The 23,303-nt window shown below is 45.7% G+C and overlaps 1 protein-coding gene across 3 annotated transcripts in view; it reads left to right on the top strand.

The window, feature by feature from the left end:
* Positions 1-23,303, top strand: part of LOC142495585 (uncharacterized) — a 33,662-nt gene that overhangs the window by 9,554 nt on the left and 805 nt on the right. The window contains exons 1-5 of one of the 3 annotated variants that reach the window (XM_075601257.1): positions 3,711-4,080; positions 7,660-7,765; positions 14,103-14,229; positions 19,353-19,466; positions 20,686-23,303. The exon at positions 20,686-23,303 is cut by the window's right edge and continues 805 nt beyond it. In XM_075601257.1, coding sequence (XP_075457372.1) covers positions 7,661-7,765; positions 14,103-14,229; positions 19,353-19,466; positions 20,686-22,280 — 1,941 coding nt within the window. In that variant the 5' untranslated portion in view covers positions 3,711-4,080; position 7,660 and the 3' untranslated portion in view covers positions 22,281-23,303. Of the gene's footprint in view, positions 1-3,710; positions 4,081-7,659; positions 7,766-14,102; positions 14,230-19,352; positions 19,467-20,685 lie in introns of those variants that run through there. The other 2 variants (XM_075601256.1, XM_075601255.1) reach the window with 2 other exon arrangements.

The raw sequence follows: 23,303 nt of genomic DNA, 5'->3' as shown, positions 1-23,303 counted from the left end.
ACAGAGAGAGGGGAGTGGGCGACAGAGAGAGAGAGTGGGCGACAGAGAGAGAGAGTGGGCGACAGAGAGAGAGAGTGGGCGACAGAGAGAGAGAGTGGGCGACAGAGAGAGAGAGTGGCGACAGAGAGAGAGAGTGGGCGACAGAGAGAGAGTGGGCGACAGATATGAGAGAGAGTGGGCGACAGAGAGAATGGGCGACAGAGAGAGAGAGAGTGGGCGACAGAGAGAGAGTGGGCGACAGAGAGAGAGTGGGCGACAGAGAGAGAGTGGGCGACAGAGAGAGAGAGTGGCGACAGAGAGAGAGAGTGGGCGACAGAGAGAGAGAGTGGGCAACAGAGAGTGACAGAGAGAGAGTGGGCGACAGAGAGTGAGTGGGCGACAGATATGAGAGAGAGTGGGCGACAGAGAGAGAATGGGCGACAGAGAGAGAGAGAGTGGGCGACAGACAGAGAGTGGGCGACAGAGAGAGAGTGGGCGACAGAGAGAGAGTGGGCGACAGAGAGAGAGTGGGCGACAGAGAGAGAGAGAGAGAGAGTGGGCGACAGAGAGAGAGAGTGGGGCGACAGAGAGAGAGAGTGGGCGACAGAGAGAAGAGAGGTGGGCGACAGAGAGAGAGAGTGGGCGACAGAGAGAGAGAGTGGGCGACAGAGAGAGAGATGGGCGACAGAGAGCGAGTGGGCGACAGAGAGAGCGAGTGGGCGACAGAGAGAGCGAGTGGGCGACAGAGAGAGCGAGTGGGCGACAGAGAGAGAGTGGGCGACAGAGAGAGGAGTGGGCGACAGAGAGAGGGAGGGGCGACAGAGAGAGAGGGTGGGCGACAGAGAGAGAGAGAGTGGGCGAGCGCGAGAGAGAGAGTGGGCGACAGAGAGAGAGTGGGCGACAGAGAGAGAGAGTGGGCGTCAGAGAGAGAGAGTGGGCGACAGAGAGAGAGAGTGGGCGACAGAGAGAGAGAGTGGGCGACAGAGAGAGAGTGTGGGCGACAGAGAGAGAGAGTGGGCGACAGAGAGAGAGAAAGTGGGCGACAGAGAGAGAGAAAGTGGGCGACCGAGAGAGAGAAAGTGGCGACAGAGAGAGAGAAAGTGGGCGACAGAGAGAGAGAGAGAGGTGGGCGACAGAGAGAGAGAGAGAGTGGGCGACAGAGAGAGAGAGAGAGAGAGTGGGCGACAGAGAGAGAGAGTGGGCGACAGAGAGAGAGAGTGGGCGACAGAGAGAGAGAGTGGGCGACAGAGAGAAGAGTGGGCGACAGAGAGAGAGAGTGGGCGACAGAGAGAGAGAGTGGGGCGACAGAGAGAGAGGTGAGCGACAGAGAGAGAGAGTGGGCGACAGAGAGAGAGAGTGGGCGACAGAGAGAGAGAGTGGGCGACAGAGAGAGAGAGTGGGTGACAAGAGAGAGAGAGAGTGGGTGACAGAGAGAGAGAGGGTGACAGAGAGAGAGAGAGACACAGACTGGAAGGGGGCAGTCACACACACACACAAACACACACGCACTTGAGAGGGGGCAGGACACACACAGACTGGAGAGGGGCAGTCACACACACACAGACACACAGACTGGGAGGAGACAGACACACAGACAATGCAGCATGTTTATTGTTAGGGTATATATAGTGTATGTTTTCTTTTTCTCTCCCCTTTCTCTCCCCTCCCCCTCTTTCTCTCTCCCTCCCCCTTTCTCTCTCCCCCTTTCTCCTTCCCCCTTCTCTCTCCCCCCCTCCCTTCCTCCCCCCCTTTCTCTCTCTCCCTCCCCCCCTCTATTCCCCCTTCACCTTCCTCCCCCTTCTTCCCTCCCCTCTTTCTCTCCCCTTCCCCCCTTTCTTTCCCCCCGCTCCCTTCCCCCCTCCTTCCCCCCTCCCCCTTCCTCCTCCCTTCATCCCTTCCCCTTCCCTTCCTCCCCCCTCCCTTCCTTCCCTCTTCCTCCCTCCCCTCCTCCCCCCTCCCTTCCTCCCTCCTCCTTTCCTCCCCCCTCCCTTCCTCCCTCCTCCTTTCCTTCCCCCCCTCCCTTCCACCCCTCTTTTCCTCCTCCTCCTTTCCTCCCCCTTCTTTCCTCCCCCTTCTTTCCTCCCCCCTCCCTTCCCCCTCCCTTCTTTCCTCCCTTCCTTCTCCCCTCTCCTTTCCTCCCCCTCCTCCTTACCTCCCTCCCCCTCCCTTCCTCTCCCCCCTCCCTTCCTTCCTCCCCCTTCCCTTCCTCCTCCCACCCCTCCCCTCCCCCTTCCTCCCTCCTCTCCCTCCCTTCCCCCTTCTCCTTCCCCCCTCTCCTCCCCCCTTCCTTCCCTCCTCCTCTTTCTCCTCCCCTTCCTCCCTTTCTTTCCCCCCTCCCCCCACCCTCCCTTCCCCCCCATTTTCCCCCTCCTTCCCCCCTTCCCCTCCCTCCCCCCTTCCTCCCTCCCTCCCTCTCCCCTTCCCCCCCTCCTTTCTTCCCCTCTCCTTTCCTCCCCCTCTCCTTTCCTCCCCTTCTCTTCCCTGCCTCCCCTCTCCCCCTCCCTTCCTTCCTCCCCCCTCCATTCCCTCCCCCTCCCTCCTTTCCTCCCCCCTCCCTTCCTTCCTCCCCCTTCCCTTCCTCCCCCCCCTACCCCCTCCCTCCCCCTTCTCCCTCCCCTCCCCCCCTTCCTCCCTCCCCTCCCCCCTTCCCCCTTCCTCCTTCCCCCCTTCCTCCCCTCCCTCCTTCCCCCCCTCTCCTCCCCCCTACTTCCCTTCCTCCCTCCCTTCCCCCCTTCCTCCCACCCTTCCTTCCTCCCTTCCCCCCCTTCTTCCCTTTCCCCCACCTTCCTTTCCCTCTCCCTCCCTTTCCCTCCCTCTCCTTCCTCCCCCCTCTCTTTCCCCCCCCCCCTCTCCTTCCTTCCGCCCTCCCCCTCTCCTTCCTTCCTTCCCCCCCTTCCTTCTATCCCCCCTTTCATCCTTCGTCCTTTATTCCTTCCACCCCTCCCCCTGCCTTCTCCCCCACCTCCCCCCCATTTCCCCCTCCTCCCCCCCATTTCCCCCTCCTCCCACCTTCTATCCCTCAATTCCCCCTGCTTTTCTTTCACTCAATCCCCTCTGCTTTTCTTTCACTCAATCCCCTCTGCTTTTCTTTCACTCAATCCCCCCATCTCCTGTCTCACTCCCCCTGCTCCTCCTCTCACTCAATCCCCCCTGCTCCTCCTCTCTCATCAGTCCCCCCTGCTTCTCCTCTCTCACTCAACCCCCCCTGCATCTCTTTCACTCAAACTCAATCCCCCCTCCTCCTGTCTCACTCAATCCCCCCTGCTCCTTCTCTCGTACTAAATCCCCCCATGTCCTCCTTGCATTAAATCTCCTTGTCTTCTCACTCAATTCCCCCCTCCTCTCTCACTCAATCCCCCCCGTCCTCTCTCACTCAATCCCCCCGTCCTCTCACTCAATCCCCCCGTCCTCTCTCACTCAATCCCCCCGTCCTCTCTCACTCAATCCCCCCGTCCTCTTCACTCAATCCCCCCCGTCCTCTCTCACTCAATCCCCCCGTCCTCTCTCACTCAACCCCCCTGTCCTCTCTCACTCAATCCCCCCGTCCTCTCTCACTCAATCCCTCCGTCCTCTCACTCAATCCCCCCCGTCCCCCCTCACTCCTTCCCCCCGTCCTCCGTCACTAAATCCCTCCGTCCTCCCTCACTCAATCCCCCCGTCCTCTCTCACTCAATTACCCCCTTTCCCCCTCACTCAATTCCCCCCTGCGCCTCTCTCACTCAATCCCCCCTGTCCTCTCTCAATCAATTCCCCTCCACTCCTCCCTCTCTAAATCCCCCCTCACTCAATTCCTCCTTTACTCAATTCCCCTTCTCCTTAATATGTTTTGCACATATGGCATGCTTCATCAGGGAGTAAAGCCTCGATGAAGTAAGCTGTACGAGGTCTGGGTACTTTGCTATACATCATCACACAGGAGCGTCCGTACGTCATCACGTGGAAATGCTTGTCAGTGGATCAGTTGTTGAGCTGTGTTGCCTCCACGGATCCAAGTGCTGCGAGCTGTGACTCCGGGGACCTAGTGGTCCTAGCAGAATCACACCAACGGACCTTTCCAGCTCTCACTGGGATATCGTGGCACCTACTTTAACTTTTTTAATTGTAAGTCTATGCTATATGTTTGTGTGTTTTTTTTTTGTTACATTATTTGCCATTCACTTCTGGTGTGCTGTGTCTTTTGTATTGTTGTCTTGAAGTTCCGGTTGGATTGTTTGGTAGGAGAATGGTGCACCCACTGTATTGATGATGGAGTTCAGAGTCCAGTTCTTGTATTCTTCACCTCCAATTGAACTCCAATTTGAACTCTACAGACACTGTATTTGTAACACTTAATCTGTTACCCCCTTCAAATTCCAAAAAGGGCTATCTGTCGTCCATATACATATCCGGAGTCTGCTGCCCAAACTGGATGAACTAAGAGCATGGTGCCTTATGCATAAACCAAAAGCCATCATTCTTACAGAAACATGGCTAACCCCTAAGACCCCTGATGCACATATTGCCATTCAGGGATACTCCATTTCTAGGAGAGATAGGTCAAAGAGAGGAGGAGTGTTATTTTATATTGCAGACACCTTACAATTTACACTGTTAAATTGCCCCCCAAGCCCAACCTCTTGAAATCCTAGTTTGCAGAATCTGCCTCCCCTTTTCTAAGCCCATCTTGCTTGCTGGCATCTACCGCCCCCCTAAAGCCCCTCTACAGTCCCTGACTGATATCACCCAGTTTCTTGGCTCCATTTCCTCTCTGAATGAGAAGAGTGAGCTGCTAGTTCTTGGGGATTTCAACTTCAATTGGCTCGACCCTAAAAACCACAAAATCCAGATACAAATCAAATCGCTTACCTTTCGCAACTCATTTCCCAACCCACACGGACCTGAAATCGCACAACCATTCCTTGCTAGACTGGATTCTCTCCTCAAATCCCAGCAGAATCCAATCCTCTGGAGTCCTTCCTGACATTTTCAGTGACCATGCAATAGTGTACTATGTAAGGAAAATTAAATCGCCCCAATAAAGCCCTAAAGTTCTCCTCACTAGAACATTTAGAAACTTTAACCCACAACAGTTTCTGGCTGACCTTACCAACTGCCCTTGGCATAGAATCGATTTAATTCCTGACCCTGATTCAGCGCTCGACTATTTCCAATCCGAGTTCTTAAAACTCTGTGATACCCATGCTCCACTACGCAGAATAAGGGTACGGGGTGCCCACCTTCCATGGGTTACACCTGACCTTATAGCACTCTACCAGTTCAGGGATGCCTTGTGGAAAAGCCACAAAGTAACTGGCACTACCAAGGATCTCAATCACTACAGATGCCTGCGGAACATGTGCACAAGGCATGCAAAAGCACAATATTACTCTGACAATCTCCTCCAGAACACATCAAACCCAGCTAACTTCTGGAAGGTTATCAACAACATATTCCAGCCTTCTAACCATCAACAGCCAAGTAATATCACTAAGGGCGATATTACTCTGACAAACCCCACTTATTAGCAAAACGCAACCCAAACCACATACATGAACCTCATTCTGAGAGTACCTCTATAGCCCCACCCGCTCCCAGCACTGCCCATAATTTTCAATTTGTCCCAGTATCCGAAGAGGAGATTACACAAGCGCTTCTCAAATTAAAACTAAGCAGCCAATGTGGACCTGACTTACTACAATCTAGGTTCCTAAGACTTGGTGCCCCAACCATTGCCAAACCAATTGCTTCCATAGTCAACTCTATCCTGTCTGCAGGCCATATCCCTAAGACCTGGAAAGCTGCCAGAGTTGTCCCAATCTTCAAAAGTGGGGACAAAAACACTGTCTCAAACTACAGGCCAATCTCCCTTCTCCCAATCCTATCCAAAGTCATGGAAAAATGTGTCCACTCCCAATTAAGCGATTACTATAACAAGACAAATTTCCCTAGCCAATTCCAATCTGGCTTTCGCCCCAAACACTCTACCGTAACTACCCTGCTAAAAGTTTGCAATGAAACCCAGTGTGGAATAGATCGGGGTCAACTCACTGGTGCAGTATTCCTAGATTTTGCAAAGGCTTTTGATACTGTTGATCATTCTATCCTGCTTAACAAACTCCAGAGCTCAGGAATAGGGAAGCATGCTTTAAACTGGTTCCAGTCCTACCTATCAGGTAGATCCCAATATGGGTCCATCTCTGGCTCTAACTCTAACCCCCTGGATATCACCTGTGGCGTCCCGCAAGGCTCTGTTCTGGGGGCCCTACTCTTCTCAGTGTTCATTAATGATCTTCCCACAGCTTGTAAGGAAGCCTCAATACACATGTATGCAGATGACACAATCCTATATGCACACAGCCATAGCCTCTCTGACCTTCAACACATACTTCAGTCTGACTTTTTGAGACTCGAAAACTGGATTTCCCAAAACAAACTGTTTTTAAACACTGACAAGACTGTAACAATGGTATTTGGGACCAAGACTAAATTTTTAAAGCTTCTAGCGACTGAGCTCCAGATTAGAACCAACACTAACACCACCCTAACTCCTGTTACTAGTTTTAAATACCTGAGCATATGGTTTGACTCCAACTTAACATTCGGGATGCACATTGATACCCTGACAACAAAGACCTATGCCAAACTAGGGCTACTTTACAGGAATAAATCCTCCCTAAGTCTCCCTGTCAGAAAACGTTTCGCACAGCAGTTGCTAATGCCAATTATTGACTATAGAGACATAGTATATGGCTCGGCACCTCAAACCCACCTTAGCAAACTTGACACCCTCTACAATTCAATTTGTCGTTTTTTTGTTCTCCAATGCAACTATAACACACATCACTGCAAAATGCTCAAAGAACTAGATTGGTCATCACTCGAGTCTAGGCGCAAAGTTCAGCTTTCCTGTCTTGCCTTCAAATTCTTTATGGGCAAGCTACCCAGCTACCTGAACAAGCTCCTCACCCCTACCACATACAGCACCTATCACCTGAGATCAGACTCCAAAAGACTGTTCATGGTGCCAAGGCTCAACAAAGTATCCGGCCGCTCCTCCTTCTCTTACCGTGCACCCCAAAACTGGAACAACCTACCAGAGACTCTTACATCCACCACCAGTCTAAGTCCTTTCAAATCTAAGGCTGTCACACATTTTAATCTGGTCTGTAACTGTTTCATACGCCCATAATATATATTATCTCTAACTGTGCATGCAATGTCTTGTATATAATGTATACCCTGCTCATTATGTAACTGTATTTGTAAACATGTAATATTTGTCTTAACTATGTGCCCAGGACATACTTGAAAACGAGAGGTAACTCTCAATTAATTACTTCCTGGTAAAATATTTTATAAATAAATAAGTAACACAGCCTCATTACACACAGTGCAGTCTCATTGGCTGTCCCTGGGTGAGTGACCGGCCGTTCAGCAGACATCCTTAGAGAAATATATATGGAGTGAGATTTTTAGGAGTATTATATTGCATTGAGATTATTAGTAGTACTGTATAACATTATAAATGCAGTGAGATTATTAGTAGTACTGTATAACATTATAAATGCAGTGAGATTATTAGGAGAATAACATTATACATGCAGTGAGATTATTAGGAGTATAACATTATTCATGGGTTGGCCACCCCTGATGTAGATCATCCTTTCCCTCTCACACTCTTCTCCCCTCTCACCCTTTCAGGATGAATACATCGCATGTTATTTCTGAAAGTATGCCAACCTCAGAGGTCAAACTCTTGGACAAATGGTACACAGAAACTATGAAGAAAAAGGATCCATCCATAAACGTAAGTGTGTATGTATGTATGTATGTATGTATGTATGTATGTATGTATGTATGTATGTGTGTATAAGATTCAAAAATGCTGAGTGCACTCAAATCCAGCAGACTGTATAACAAATAAGAGAAAGTATACTTAACAGTAATTGAGGTGCACGCAGAGGGACAGGGAACGCCAAACCAGTCTAGTAAATATATAACAAAGAAAGGGTCCGCAGCACACTCCAGATGGAATTTTTTTTTAAAATTGAAACATAGAGCAACCAACGTAACCTAGAGCAACGGTGCGCAAACTGGGGGGCGCGGGGTTAACAGAGGCCCAGCGCGCTTCCCGAAGGCACTTAAATTAAACCTAACTTACCGTGGCTCCGGCGGCTTCCTCCCTGCGTCGCCATGGCAACGCGGCATCAAAATGACGCTGCGAGGTCACGTGACGAGCAGCGTGACGTCATTACGCCAGTGCGCGGGTAAGTTGGGGTTGGGGGGGGCGTGGGAGTGAGGGGACAGCCGGCAGGGGGGCGCAGGGAAAAAAGTTTGCGTCCCCCTGACCTAGAGCAACGTACGTTTCGGACCCACACGGTCCTTTCTCAATCTCTCGAGAGAACGTTGGTTGCCCTATGTTTCAATAAATTATTTTTTTTTAATCTGGAGAGTGCTGCGGACTCTTTCTCTGATATAGGTATAGATATACAGTGGTGTGAAAAAGAAAGTACACCCTCTTTGAATTCTGTGGTTTTACATATCAGGACATAATAACAATCATCTGTTCCTTAGCAGGTCTTAAAATTAGATAAATACAACTTCAGATGAACAACAACACATGACATATTACACTGTGTCATGACATATTACACCGTGTCATGATTTATTTAACAAAAATAAAGCCAAAATGGAGAAGCCATGTGTGAAAAACTAAGTATACGTTGTCACGGGAACTTGTGATAGGATATAATATACACCAAATAAGTGGGTTGAACTGAACACGGCTTAGATATAATAAAAAGAATTTATTCCTTAGATAGGTGAACACAGCAGAAAGTACAAATAACAGACAAGAAGTAGCACTTACTTAGGGATTGGAATGTAGAAGTAATCAGGAGAACAGGATTAGCAATTCAACAGCAATCAGGCATCAATCAGTTGGTAAAATGAAGACAAAGGATATAGGGCTGACATCAGTTTATATGCAATTCCAGTCCTATAACTATCATTGAGTGCAGGCTATTGCAGAACAATTACCTGCATCCAATCTCTAACGTTGGAACATTGATAACCCATGCCCCCCAGCTAGTTGGCACATGCGTACTTCAGGCCCTGGGGGTCTCATTTCTTTAGCCCCACACAAAAGTCAGGGCGCCGACAAGTCTACCAGATGGGGATCTGGTCAGGAAATTCTTTGTTTGTAGGTGTGAGTTATAGCACTTACAGACCACTCAAGCCCTGCATTTCTCCGCCCTAATGTATACAGCTAGGGTGGCTGAGCCTTTGATCAGGGGGTCTGTCGTAGACAATAGGTCGCCCCCCTGAGCATTGACATTCCACAGATTGCAGGAATTTTCGCGGGCTTTTATCCCCGCTTTGAAATTCAATACAGTTTTTAATATTAAGGCATATTAAAATAATCCGTTCTGTTGGGCCGAGCGAGTTGAAACGGGCCAGTCCCTCATGCCGGAGGTGACTCTCCATGGTGGCCAAGTTTCAGCCCGCTGCGACCTTCCAGACTGGAGATACAAAATACAGTTAAAACTCTTCTTACTTTAATACAGGATTCTCCGCTTTGAAAATGAATCTCTGCTTTTCACTCTTTTCCCATTGAAATCAACGGGCTCCGCCACCATAGGCGTCCAATGGAGCAACTCCGCCGTTGAAGTCAATGGGTTTCGTAGCTATAGTCTTTCAATGGGGAAACTCCGCCATTGAAGTCTATAGGACTCCTCCGCCATAATCTTTCAATGGAGTAACGCAGCCATTGAAGTCTATGGGGAAAATCACCAATCTTTACAGTTGCCCACACTCCGTCTGGTTGGTCGGAGAGGGCTGGAAGTGGCCATGCAGTCATGCCGGAACAGTGACTACATGCGACCCAAATCCCAGCCCTCTGGTCCTCCCAGAACCGGAGATATGGGCTTCCACACTTTAGGGTTTCGGACTTAACCGTTTTGTCGCGCTGTTCTTTTCTCCGCCATTGGAGTCAATGTTGCGACCCTCTTGGCGCGCGCGCCCCTTTCTGGGGGTCCTGGATTCTAGGACCCGGTGGTGGTCGAGTGGGGGGGTGCCTAGGAGCTAGGGGCAAAAATAATTTTATTTCTGGGTGCCCTAGAACCTAAGGTTCCCACGCCACTTGTCGTTGACCTTGAACTAGTAGTGATAAAAGCTCTCTTTAAGAAAATGTATCCGCTTTTGCGGTCTGCGGTTTGGATGGCTGCCAACCCGTTTCTGGAGGTCGACGTCGAGGAATCCCCATTGAAGTCAATGGGCCCATTGACTTAAAATGGGAAACCGCCGCTCCTCCTCTCGGACGCCACCTGCTGGTCTTCGCTGGAAACAGGCCCAAAACCGCTGGATTCGCCATTGGATTGAATGGAGCTGCAATGGCGACCTATGGGACACTGAAAAATGGAGCCTGAAAAGGCGGGAACATGGAACAAAGGGCTATAATCACTTCCTTAACTATTAACCCTTCTCCTTCCGAACGGATCCCAGTGTGTGTGTGGTGCAGACACTGAAATGGTGACAATGCATGATAACAGGGGAATACACATTTGAATGTTGCGGCAAGGTAGGAACCACATTCCTGGACCGCAGTCCAGTTAACCCCTTGCCTCCCTGGTGAGGTCAGGGGGTAGCCATATGGGGTGTAACCTCTTTAATACCGGGCCAATCCCCCTCTCCCTCTACATACCTTATGATTCAATAGCTTGTAGAACCACCTTTAGCAGCAATAACTTGAAGTAATCTGTTTCTGTATGAATTTATCAGTCTCTCACATCGTTGTGGAGGAATTTTGGCCCACTCTTCTTTACAACGTTGCTTCAGTTCATTGAGGTTTGTGGGCATTTGTTTATGCACAGCTCTCTTAAGGTCCAGCCACAGCATTTAAATCGGGTTGAGGTCTGGACTTTGACTGGGCCATTTCAACACCTTGATTCTTTTCTTTTTCAGCCATTCTGTTGTAGATTTGCTGGTGTGCTTGGGATCATTGTCCTGTTGCATGACCCAATTTTGGCCAAGCTTTAGCTGTCAGACAGATGGCCTCACATTTGACTCTAGAATACTTTGGTATAGAGAGGAGTTCATTGTCGACTCAATGACTGCAAGGTTCCCAGGTCCTATGGCTGCAAAAGAAGCCCAAATCATCACCCCTCCACCACCGTGCTTGACAGTTTGTAAGAGGGTTTGTGCTGATATGCTGTGTTTGGTTTTCGCCAAACGTGGCGCTGTGCATTATGGCCAAACTTCTCCACTTTGGTCTCGTCTGTCCAAAGGACATTGTTCCAGAAGTCTTGTGGTTTGTTAATATGCAACTTTGCAAGCCTAAGCCGTGCTGCCATGTTCTTTTTAGAGAGAAGTGTTTCTCCTGGCAACCCTTCCAAACAAACCATACTTGGTCAGTCTTTTTCTAATTGTACTGTCATGAACTTTAACAGTAGAGTCTGAGATTGTGTGTGAATTTGCTGGGACATCCACTTTTGGGAAGATTGGCAACTGTCTTGAATGTTTTCCACTTTTGAATAATCTTTCTCACTGTAGAATGATGGACTTTAAATTGTTTGGGAATGGCCTTATAACCCTTCCCAGATTGATGGGCAGCAACAATTGCTTCTCTAAGATCATTGCTGATGTCTTTCCTCCTTGGCATTGTGTTAACACACACCTGAATGCTCCAGACCAGCAAACTGCTAAAATGTCGGCTTTTATAGAGGTGGTCACACTTGCTTATGGTGAATTAATCAAGGGCATTTGATTAGCAGCACCTGTCTGCTACTTAGCATCTTAATTCTTATGGAAGCAGTAAGGGTGTACTTAGTTTTTCACACATAGCTTCTCCATTTTGGCTTTATTTTTGTTAAATAAATCATGACACCGTGTAATATGTCATGTGTTATTGTTAATCTGAGGTTGTATTTACCTAATTTTAAGACCTGCTAAGGAACAGATGATTGTTATTATGTACTGATATGTAAAACCATAGAATTGAAAGAGGGTGTACTTTCTTTTTCACATGACTGTATGTCTTTATTTTATTTATATAGTGCCATTAATGTAAATAGAGCTTCACAGTAGTAATACACGGGACAATCATATAAGTAGCAAATAATACAAATAACAGATCATGGGATTAAGTTCTTCAGACATAAAAGTAACATTTAGGAAAAGGAGTCCCTGCTCCGAAGAGCTTACAATCTAATTGGTAGGAGTAACATACAGAGACAGTAGGCGGGCATTCTGGTAAGAGCATCTGTAAGGGGCCAAGCTGTATGTATCAGGTGTATAGTGTTAGCTACGGAGCTACTCATATGCTTAGTTAAGCAGGTGGGTCTTAAAGGTGGGTAGATAGGGTACTAGTCTGGTATTGAGGGGAAGGGCATTCCAGAGGTGCGGGGCAGTTGGTGAGAAAGATTTAAGGCAGAAGAGGGCTTTAGATACAAAGGGAGTAGAGAGAAGACATCCTTGAGCGGAACATGTTGTTTTATTATAATTCCCTGTACTGTATTGTCTTTGTAAAGCGATGAGTACACTGTCGATGCTATATACATTCATACATTCATACATACATTCATATATACATTCATACATACATTCATACATACATACATACATACATACATACATATATCCCACTCTGTGATAGACTGAGCGGTCTCTCACTCACCCAGGAAACTGAGGGAGGGGATTTTAATGGCAGTGGAGACAGCAAGGTGAGGAGGAGACAGATGAGATGAGTAGGAGAGGAGGGAGTGTAGTGTGCACAGAGAGGAGCAGACACAGTAAGGCAGGGAGTGCAAAGAGAGGGGAAGAAAGTGCAAAGAGGAGCAGGGCATGATGGATGAGAGAGTAAGGTGGGGAAGAGGGGACAAGAGATAGCAAGGTGTTACAGGGAAGGGTGGAAAAAAAGATTAATGTTTAATTAATAACCTTTTAGATGTAGATCAGTGTATTTTACGTCATGTACAGCTACTTATATTATTCATGCAGTAAGGTTATTGTGAGCATTATATTATATATACAGTAAAGTTATGCATAAAAAAGGAACAAGTGCACAACTCGTAGTGTAGTAAATAATATAATATTAGTGGAGGTAAAAAAGGGGTAAGTATCGCACATACAAAAAATACGATATTTTAAGCATATCATGCCACAATCAGCATGGTGTTACCACTGCCGGTAAGGACAGCCGCAGGAGGACAGTGTCGTGAGCTGTTGGATCTGGTGGTCAGGATACTTATGCAGAGTACCACCTGTCCCAAATGATGTATTGGTGGCGGCCTTGGAGATGGTGCGACCTTCCTCCTCAGGCTCCGGCTTATGTGGGAGTGATATGAAAATCCAGTGTCCCGAGAATATCCAAGACAGTCACTTCATCATTACAATCAAAGTTGCCAAAGCGATAAAAGCTCATTATCAGATGTGTACATACGGCTATCCCGTCTAGCAGTGAGCGGTAACCAGTCATGTCACCTCTGCGCTGTGTGTGCAGCAAGTAGATCTTAAAAGACCTTATTTTTTGTATGTGCGATACTTGCCCCTTTTTTATCTCCACTAATATTATTTACTACTTTGCCTTGTGCGCTTGTTCCTCTTTTTCTCTCTTAGTTTCATGAGATGATGAGCCATATTTTGTGGATAGCAGCCGACTCTACATATATCCCTTACTTAAGGTCACATAGTCAATGTTGCTAGAGGCGTATATATTTATTTGTTCCTGTGTTACACACTCCCTATCACTTCATACCCAAGTCCCTAATTTAGATGTAATCATTTGATGCGCTGGTTATTTTTCACAGTAATGTTATGTGTATTACATTATATATGCGGTGAGCTTAGTAGTATTACATTATATGTGCAGCAAGGGTATGAGTATTACATGATATATAGAGTGCGTTTATTATGAGTATTACATTATATATACAGTAAAGTTACGCGTTTTACGTATATGCGTTGAGTTTATTATAACATTATATATGTATGAGTGTTACATGATATATGCAGTCAGATTATTATGGGTACTACAATATATATATAGAGAGAGATTATTATGAATATTATATTTTATGTGCAGTAAGGTTATGAGTATTACATTATAAATGCAATGGAAAATCGCCATAATGTTCTATGTGTTTCAGGTACCTATCAAATTTAATGATGTCGCTGTGTATTTCTCGAAGAAGGAATGGGAGTATTTAGGAGAAGAACAGAAGGATCTTTACAAAGACGTGATGGTGGAGAATTACGAGACCCTCCGATCACTGGGTAATGGGTTATTAGAATTTTTATCTCCCATCTCACTAGGTTACCTATTGTCACGCTTGTGCTCGCCACAAACCAAGACCGGACCTCGGGGCTGAGGTGGGGATGTGAATACACCGACCTTAGGCCACGAAGCCGGTTCTGGATTGCGCAGTTCGTAGTCGTTCATAGCAGGGTCAGGGTTGGAGAGGCCAGGGTAATCCTTTGACACGCCAGGGTCTGGGTTGGAGACAGTAGAAACATCGTAATCCAAGCAGGGGTTTGGCAACGGGAAATCAGGTGCGTTCTGCTTCAGCGTAGGAGCAGCAGCAGCGCGGGAGTGGCCTCTGCGCAAGGGGCGGGAACGGCCCATAGTACCGGTCACAACCAAGGGAGAAGGTGACCGGAACAGGCACACTGCCGGGCAGCGCTTGCAAACCAGCGCTTCAGCACAGGAGTCCAAAAGAGGCATCTGCGAGGGAAGAGAGCAGCAGAACTAGGTCTCGGTAGGCAGACCTCTGGTATGGGAAAAGGCAGCAGGTCACAGGAACCAGATCTAGGAACCAGGAACAGGACGGCCAAACAGGTAGCTTGTGGCAAACACAGTAACATCCTAAGAGATAGGACTATGCTCGGCACTGAATCGGTGCCAGAGCCCAGCATATAAAGGGGCGGCGAGCCAATCACAGGAGGGAGGTGTGTGAGCATTCTTCCAATGACGGAGCACAGGGCTGAAGCTGCAGTGAGTGGCAGCACATGTGCCATTGATTGCCAGAGGGAGACTATGTAAACTGCAGACGTCTGCAAGGCTAGGATCAAAGCCAGGAGCGGATTCCTTACAACTATATCCCTGTAATTAGTATTTATCCATTTACAGCACTGTTCCCCTTAGACAATTCAACATTTTTACCCTTTAATACATTCTTTCTACTTTAACTTTATCCTAAACTTTATACTTTAATCTTTATCTTAAACTGCGTCTACAACTCCAGAGAAATAGGCACATTCATTATTTTCGCAGGTTCTCCTAAATATGTCCATGGTTATAAATTCCCTGAGAATCTCTTTATTACTCAAGCCATCTTGGAAATCGCTGTACCATTCATTTATGTACGATCTTTCAGAGAGACAGTTTAAGAACATAATCACCCAATCAGATGCTGCAATGTCATCTCACAATGATTTAACAGCTTTATGTTAGCCGTTAGAGTGAGACTGATTCCAGAGGCCATATCGCAGTGTTTCTCAACCAGGGTGCCACGTCACCCAGGGGTGCCTCAGAGTAACCTTAAGGGTTTCCTGTGGAAAAAAGGATTTATGTATATTTTTAGTGTTGTAACACCTCTATTTCCACAGTCTGTATCTGCTATTGCGGGGCCTGATTCTTTCCTCTCTTTGTACCCCATAATTCAACCCCTTGCATAAAACCAGACGTGTATATATTAAACGGGGCTCTATGACCCCTGGGCAACCTTAAGCAGATGGCCCTAACTCTTAAAGAAACCACTCTATACTTAAATCACTATATAAATACATATGCAATACACAATAGATGAGGACGCTGCACTATTGTCCCTTATATTAGTCCCAGTGTCCAATGTAGTAGCCACTTAGGCCAATATTATTGCCAGCACTGCTTCATTATCTCAATATGGTGTGTTGTCGCGTTGCAGACCTGTTAAGGGTGAAACATTTGTGATGTAGTTCACACAGGATATTTGATTGTTGTGGCACAGGGCCTCCAGGCTGTCTGTTATCCGGTTGCACTTTAACAGCTCGGCCAGTATCTGGATCTCTTGCTGTGGGCTCTTCTCTCTGTGTAGGGGGTGTGTTTCTGCTGCTGTCTCTCACTTTCTCTCTCCTTGGCTAGCAGTCTCCTACAAGCCTCCTCTTTCACCTCTGTTAATATCAGGCTGTCTCTCTTAAGTCCTTCTCACTTTCACCTCTGCTATCTCTCTGTGTGGCACTCTCACACTATCTCTTTCTCAGACTGACGGTTTGTCTCCATATTATATCTGTTTTTCTTCTTTTCCAATCCCATATCTCCTGTTATGTTGCCAGACAGATCAGGGACAGTGTCTCTTATTCCTTATCGCACCACGTGATACAGGTTAATTCTGCACAGTATACATATATTTGTAGCAGGGGCAACATTGTATTAGCCCAAATGCTGCAATGGTTTATGAATTTATTGCTGAATAAAGATTTTACATTACATTTAAAATAACAGAATGTTACAATTACAAATGTATAATTACATTGGCAAACCGCCAGGTATGCCATATTGTTCTTTAACAATTCTTGTAAGGAAATTTCTAAATAATAATCTCGGGGTCCAGAGTGTCCCTGTAGCTTGCCGTGTCACAGTTCAGCCCCGGGGGATCCCTTGTTTCAAACAAGGTAAATAAATAAATATAATGCTGCTTTATTAGTTTATTAACTTTGCAAGTTAAAGCCTCAAAGCCCAAGTGTTAAAACTTCAGTGACAAATATCACAGAATATACACCACGTGTTTCTTTGTTAAGCTCTGGCTAGGAGCTTGTACAAGAAACAACACAGCCAAAACAATTTACTCAGAGGCATTTAAGATTAAAATGTCAATGTTTTTAAAAACCATGACATACACCTTGAATTTTACCAACATTTGCCAAGATTAATGTGTTTTTGACAGAGAGAAAAGTAAAACTATTGTGGGTAATGATAGCTCATGATCTTTCAAAGCTAATTAAGGAACCCTGTATATTGTTGCATTAATATCTGTAACGCTTGCGCTCACCACGAACAAGGTGGGACCCGGGTACTGAGGTGGAAAAGTACAAGACCACGCACCCACAGCACCGGGATCACGCCTGGAGGGTGGATAGTCAGCGTAGCCGGGTCTGGGTTGGAGAGATTAGGTTAGTGTGAGTTCTTGCCGAGATCCAGGTGGCGGAGCCAGTGGGATGGTTGGTGTCCGTGTGCCGTAGTCTAGGGTTGGAGCCAGGGGAGTGGTAGATTGTGCGTAAGCCGAGGGCTGGGATGGAGAGGTGCGGATAGTCAGAGGCAAGCCGAGGTCTTTATCCAGAGGGAGTCCTATAATCAAGCCAGGTCGGTACACAAGAAAGCAACAGAGAAACAGCAGCAAAGCACTAGCATTGCAGTAGCAAGGCAAAACAGAACGCAGGAACACAAGGTCACAAGAGTTATGCTCAGCAATGACTCTGAGCATGAGCAAGGTATAAATAGGAAGCAGGAACCAATGGGTCAGGAGGCGGAGGGGAGGCGTGGCCCCAGCGGGAGCAGCGATAGGCTGCAGGAGACAAGTGGCAAAGAATTAGTTGCCACGCAGCTGGGTAGTGGTGCACAACGTCACGTGAGCGCGGCACGCGAGAGAAGCGCAGCGCGTCCGGGGGGCGGGGCCAAGCTCCGTGGCAGTCCTAGAAGAGCGGGGATGCGCGCATGCGCCGGTGCCAGCGCACAGGTCTGTGCAGACATAGGTAAGGAGGGAACACGTAGCAAAGGACGTGTTCCCCGATTCCTTACAATATCAGAAGATATATCCTAGCTCAGTAAATGGTAGTATCATTGTATTAACACTTTTTATTATCTAGTATTGGCTTCCCCGGTGCATCATCAAGAAGAATCGGGGCAGGGCGCATTTAAGATGGATGTCGGTGCAGGGGCTAGGAAGGCATTCTATTCATCCTAGGTATAGGATCTAGTGGCTTCCCCGGCGCATTAGCAAGCTCAATCCCAGGATGGGAGAGCCTCCTGGCAGAGAGCAGATTCAGACTCGGCCTACAGGCTCTATAGTTTTTCATTTGAGTACATCTCAGACGTATCATGTGAAAGAGAAGCTGTGATTTCTGTCTCACTTTCTGTGTGAGGAGTTTCTGGCTCTGTTGATTTCCCAGCCCATTTCTGCATACAAAAGTCAAATATTCTGTTCATTACTGGTTCATCACTGACTCGTATCTCTCCAAGCACTCTTCTATTGACTCACATTGTGCTAATGATCATCTCTCACTCCTGCACTCGGTAATATCTAGAGACATTTTTGTCTCAAGGATAATCACAATATCAACACTGGGCACAGAACTTCGAAAAGTAGCTTAAAGATTCTTTGTGTTCCCAAAACGAGCAAAGGGAGTAGAAATCAAAGTCAGTGATGAGTGTTACAATGTGCTGTGAATAAGCAGACTGGGACGCTATTCAAGGATATAGGAAAGTATCCGGAAGATCAGTCTGTGTGATATGGAAACACAGTGCTCCCCCTCCAGCCTGATGCAGACATTGCACTCTCTGGAAACAACCCACCACAAAAGGAAAAAAAAAGGCTGACAGCCTGGATATTTATTTTACCTGACTTCCAGGGAGAGATTTGTAGTAATACGAGTCTCTAAAGAGAACCCTTAGCTTGGCCTACAATCCACAGTAGGTGAAACCAACGATTTCAGTTGGTAAAAGAAGGATGTCTGTGGATTAAGAATGGTCAGGCAGAGAGCTCTGATGAAGGTCCGTCTCCTAGAAATCCTCAGCAATACCAAACATGTTTAAGTCCCTCCTAGGACCAAATTATACTAATGGCAGTGACAAGTTTAAGGGATCACATCTTAATGATTTGAAACATTTATTACAAAAATCCTATACGTCTAAGTATTTTTAAAGTTATTTTGTAAACACAGTGAGCCGAGACTTGGGAGGGCGTTATTTTCCTCCGACTGCTCCCTTTTCCTGACATCACTGTGTGTTGCACAAGTCTGTCTCCCCTTCCCTTCTCTGGTAAGAACAGGGTGCATAAGGGTAAAGAAAACTGTTGATTGACAAACACTCCTCCATTCAGAGACCCCAAAGAACTACCAGTTGTGATTAATTTCTGAAAATAATGGAAGCAACTAAATATTGGATATTGGCACACTCCGGTTTGTTGAAGGAAACCTATAAGATTGTTAAATTCATTACAAATGGTTCGTTTTCTGACTGGCTATGTGGGATTGTACCTTAATTATTTTGCTGCTGCAAGTAGAAAATGTTTTTAAAAAAATGTAAAAACAGATTTTGGAAAATATAGATAAAGACCAAACAAAACTATCTTTCATGGTGAATGTTGTTTTCAGGAAGAATTGATGGTTACAAGTCTTTAAAATACACTTATTTCCCTAAACAGGCTTTCTCAATGGAAAACCAGAGATTGTGTCTAGGATTGAAAAAGGGGAGGAGCCATACGTAAATGGTCAGAAGGATAATCTAAGGAGAAGGAATTGTATAAATGCCCACACAGGTAAGAGATACAGGTATAGTGAGTCACTGGTAGTAAACTACTTATCCCTTTCACTGGGCATCCTGCAATTGTACAGCAAAGGAAAGAGACAGCAGGGGAGATATAAACATGGAGAAAGAGTGGGGCAAGATAAGGGGAGACAGATAACAGGGAAGAGGGGTATGTGAAAAAGAGGGGATGGAGGAGAGTGAACGAGAAGATAAAAAAGGAGTGAGAAAGGTAGACAGAAGAGAGACTGGAAGGGAGTGGTAGTTAAAAACGGAGAAATCAAAAGAGAAGAGGAGAAAGAAATTGAGAAAATAAGAAAAGAAAGGTAGGGACGGGGGGAAGAGTAAAAGTGAGGGGAGAAAAGAGAGAGGCTGGAGGTGATTTTATTTATGACATGGAACATTCCAGGTGTTAGCCATAAATATAACTTTTAACTGTACCTGGGTAGATACAGTGCCCCTACATTATCTAGCAGCATCAATTCCTTTAACACTGGGAAACATTATTGGTAAAGAAACTCAGAATAACAGGAAAGCTTTATAGGAAAATATCACTCCTTTCAAACACCCCATCCTGCGGTTTTCTAATGGATCCTGTTGTGGGGAGAGCCATAAATGATGGTTGATGACACTTGGAAAGCAGAGAGGTGTAGCTCATTGAGGAAAATCTTGCAGTCCATTACTTGGGATGACAACCTATTTTAGTTATATTTTGCCATTTCTTTATATATTACACAATATTGATCATTAGTAATTGGGAATGTTATTTTTTTATCAATCTGGTGCAATTCCTTTGCACTGATTTTGCTTAGGTTTTGCCACCAAGACAATTGGTGCCATAAAGAACAGAGACCGGAACAGGGGTATATAAGTTTATTCACTTTGTCACAGATTTATGTAAATATTGCACCTGAGGAAGGGAGATCCCCGAAATGTTGTGTGTTTGCAACCTGCAAATAAACCACTTTATTATGCTATAGTGTCTAGTGTAAGACTTTAATAGAATAGTGCAGCAAGAAGATATCCAGTGCCAAGATACTTTACTAAATAGACCCCATAGTTATTACATTACATAAAAACATTCATATTACAATATTTTTTAATTGAGGCATGGTCTGCCTTTAGAGAACTGAGGGCTATTTGGGATAGTCATGATGGAACTACACTCTATGCTAAGATCTGCTAAAATAAGTAGGGGAATTGGTCTTTAACTACAAATAATTTCTCTTCAGCAGGTTATGTATCCATGATTGAGAAGACTCCCGAAGAGCCCCAAGGACCTTTCCAATGGTCAGTTCAGACATGGGATGAGCATGTGCTCCATTATGATCATGGAGAGGAAAACCTTAGAAACTCGAGTAAACTCATCGAATCATCAAATTCTGAAACCAAACCATCCACAAGTTGTAAAAGACAAAATCCAACATTGGTGCAAGTTAAAATTAAAACACCTCCCAATTCAGGTCATAAAGAGAAGACTTGTCAAGAAATTGTAGAAACACAGAGCAATACCCAACCCAAAAAAGTTTTGTATCGACGTAGAAAATCTGGGGATACGCAAGAGTGTACAACTACAACAGCTGACAAGGGGCAAAAAAGCTATCCATGCACAGAATGTGGAAAAAGTTTTATCAAAAGATCACACCTTACTTCACACCAGAAAACACATACAGGAGAAAAGCCGTATGCATGCACTGATTGTGGGAGAAGTTTTGCAGAAAAAGCAACTCTTGTTAAGCACCAAAGGACTCACACGGGAGAAAAACCATTTGCATGTCTTAAATGTAACAAAAGATTTTCCCAAAGCTCACATCTTGTTAAACACCAGAGAACTCACATAGTGAAAGAGCCATGTTCTGAGTGCGGTAATATTGTCACTAACAACTCAAAAATCCATAAAGTACAGGCTACAAGTGATTGTGCTAAATGTAGCCAACGCTTTATTGAAAAACTAGATCTTAATAACAATCGGAAAACTAAAAAGCGGGAGAAGCTTTATAAATGTACTCAGTGTGATAAAAGCTTTACACGCAGTGCTAACCTAGTCGTACACCAAAGATCTCACACAGGAGAGAAACCATATACCTGCTCTGACTGTGGGAAAACTTTTACCGACAGATCAAACCTTGTCAGCCATCAAAGAACTCACACAGGGGAGAAGCCTTATCCATGCAATGTATGTGGAAGAAACTTCACGTACCGTTCAACTCTAGCTTTACACAAGAGAACTCATACAGGAGACAAACCGTTTGCATGCAACGAATGTGGGAAAAGGTTCTTCTCCAACTCACACTTGCTTTTGCACCAGAAAGGTCACACAGGTGAAAGACCCTATACTTGTAGCGAGTGCGGGAAAAGTTTTACATGTAGCTCAACTCTTGTTAAACACCAGATTATTCATACAGGAGAGAGGCCATATGCATGCCTTGATTGTGGAAAAACCTTCCTTAGAGGCTCACATCTGGTTGTACACCAGAGAATTCACACAGGTGAGAAGCCATTTATATGCAAGGATTGTGGGAAAGGCTTTACTGACCAATCAAATCTCGCAAGCCACCAGAGAATTCATAAAGGAGAGAAGCTATATTCATGCAAAGAATGTGGAAATAAATTTACTCAGCGCTCAACTTTAGTTAAGCACCAACATACTCACACAGGCGAGAAACCTTATGCTTGTACTGAATGTGGAAAATTATTCACTCGTAGTTCAAACCTGGTTATACATCAGAGAACGCACACAGGAGAGAGGCCATATATTTGCAGTTTGTGTAGCAAAAGCTTTAGTTATAGCTCACATCTTGTTAAACACCAGAAAACTCACAAATGATAGAATATATCTCTTAAATTCAACAACCATGTAATGTAACCGTCATACCTTTTTGGGGTCATAATTACTAATTAGTACTATTTCTTAAGGCACTTTTAGGGCTGTTTTGTATATCTAGCATTTGCATCTCAAATTAAACATAACTTCTTTGTGTTCTGAGAAATAATGTTTTTTATGTATCTGTTACTTATAGCCAAGGCATATCAGCGCAGTTCGAATAATTGGGGTTAAAAAAGAGAAAAATATTATGATCTTGTATATTTTAAAAAGTGATATACTGTAAATAGTTAACAATGTACAGAAATGCAATGTTTAGGATTCGTGTTGTACCGGGTCCCAAAAATTACCGGGTACCCAGGCAAATTTTTTTTTTTTTACCCGTCCGGGTAGTTTTGACTTACCTGCAGCCGGTGGTGGAAGGTGAGGAGGACCACGGCGACATCCTGGGGGCGGTGGGATCAGCAGAATACATCCTTAAGGCAGTGGCTGCAGAGGATAATATGCTTCAGCTGTGGGAGTAACAGAAGACACCCTTCACAGCCGGTGCCGGTGGGAGCAGAGGAACATTTGACCGGAGCAGGAGCTTTACTATTAGATGGCTGGGGAGGAGCGAGACTTTTGACTTCTGGTGCTCCCACCAGTTGAAGAATGACATCTTCTGCTACCACCACCTGAAGGATGTCTTCTGCTGCTCCCACTGCCACCAGGATATTGCCGTGGTCCTCTTCGCACTCTGCCACGGTTCTCCTCACCCTCACCTGGGTGTTGATGGCTCTCATGGTGCACCTCCATGTGTCCCTGTCAGTCGTTGCTCCCACATGGGTGTCCTCGACTTCATTGTTTAGTTAGCGTTGCTATGGTAATCCAACCTACTTTGAAAAGCACCTAACATGTTTCGTGAGTGATCAGAGGTGGCAATCTAGCCCTCTCTAAAGGGCTTTTAAATATACTTAAATAGCAGTGCCTGCCTATCTGATTATTGATTAATTAATTAGTCATTCAGAATTTAAACTTGGGTTCTTT

This window comes from Ascaphus truei, chromosome 5 (assembly GCF_040206685.1).
Source record: "Ascaphus truei isolate aAscTru1 chromosome 5, aAscTru1.hap1, whole genome shotgun sequence".
In the NCBI taxonomy this organism is placed as follows: domain Eukaryota; kingdom Metazoa; phylum Chordata; class Amphibia; order Anura; family Ascaphidae; genus Ascaphus; species Ascaphus truei.
The sequence above is the reverse complement of the archived record's forward strand: the minus strand, read 5'-3'. Positions and strand labels throughout refer to the sequence as shown.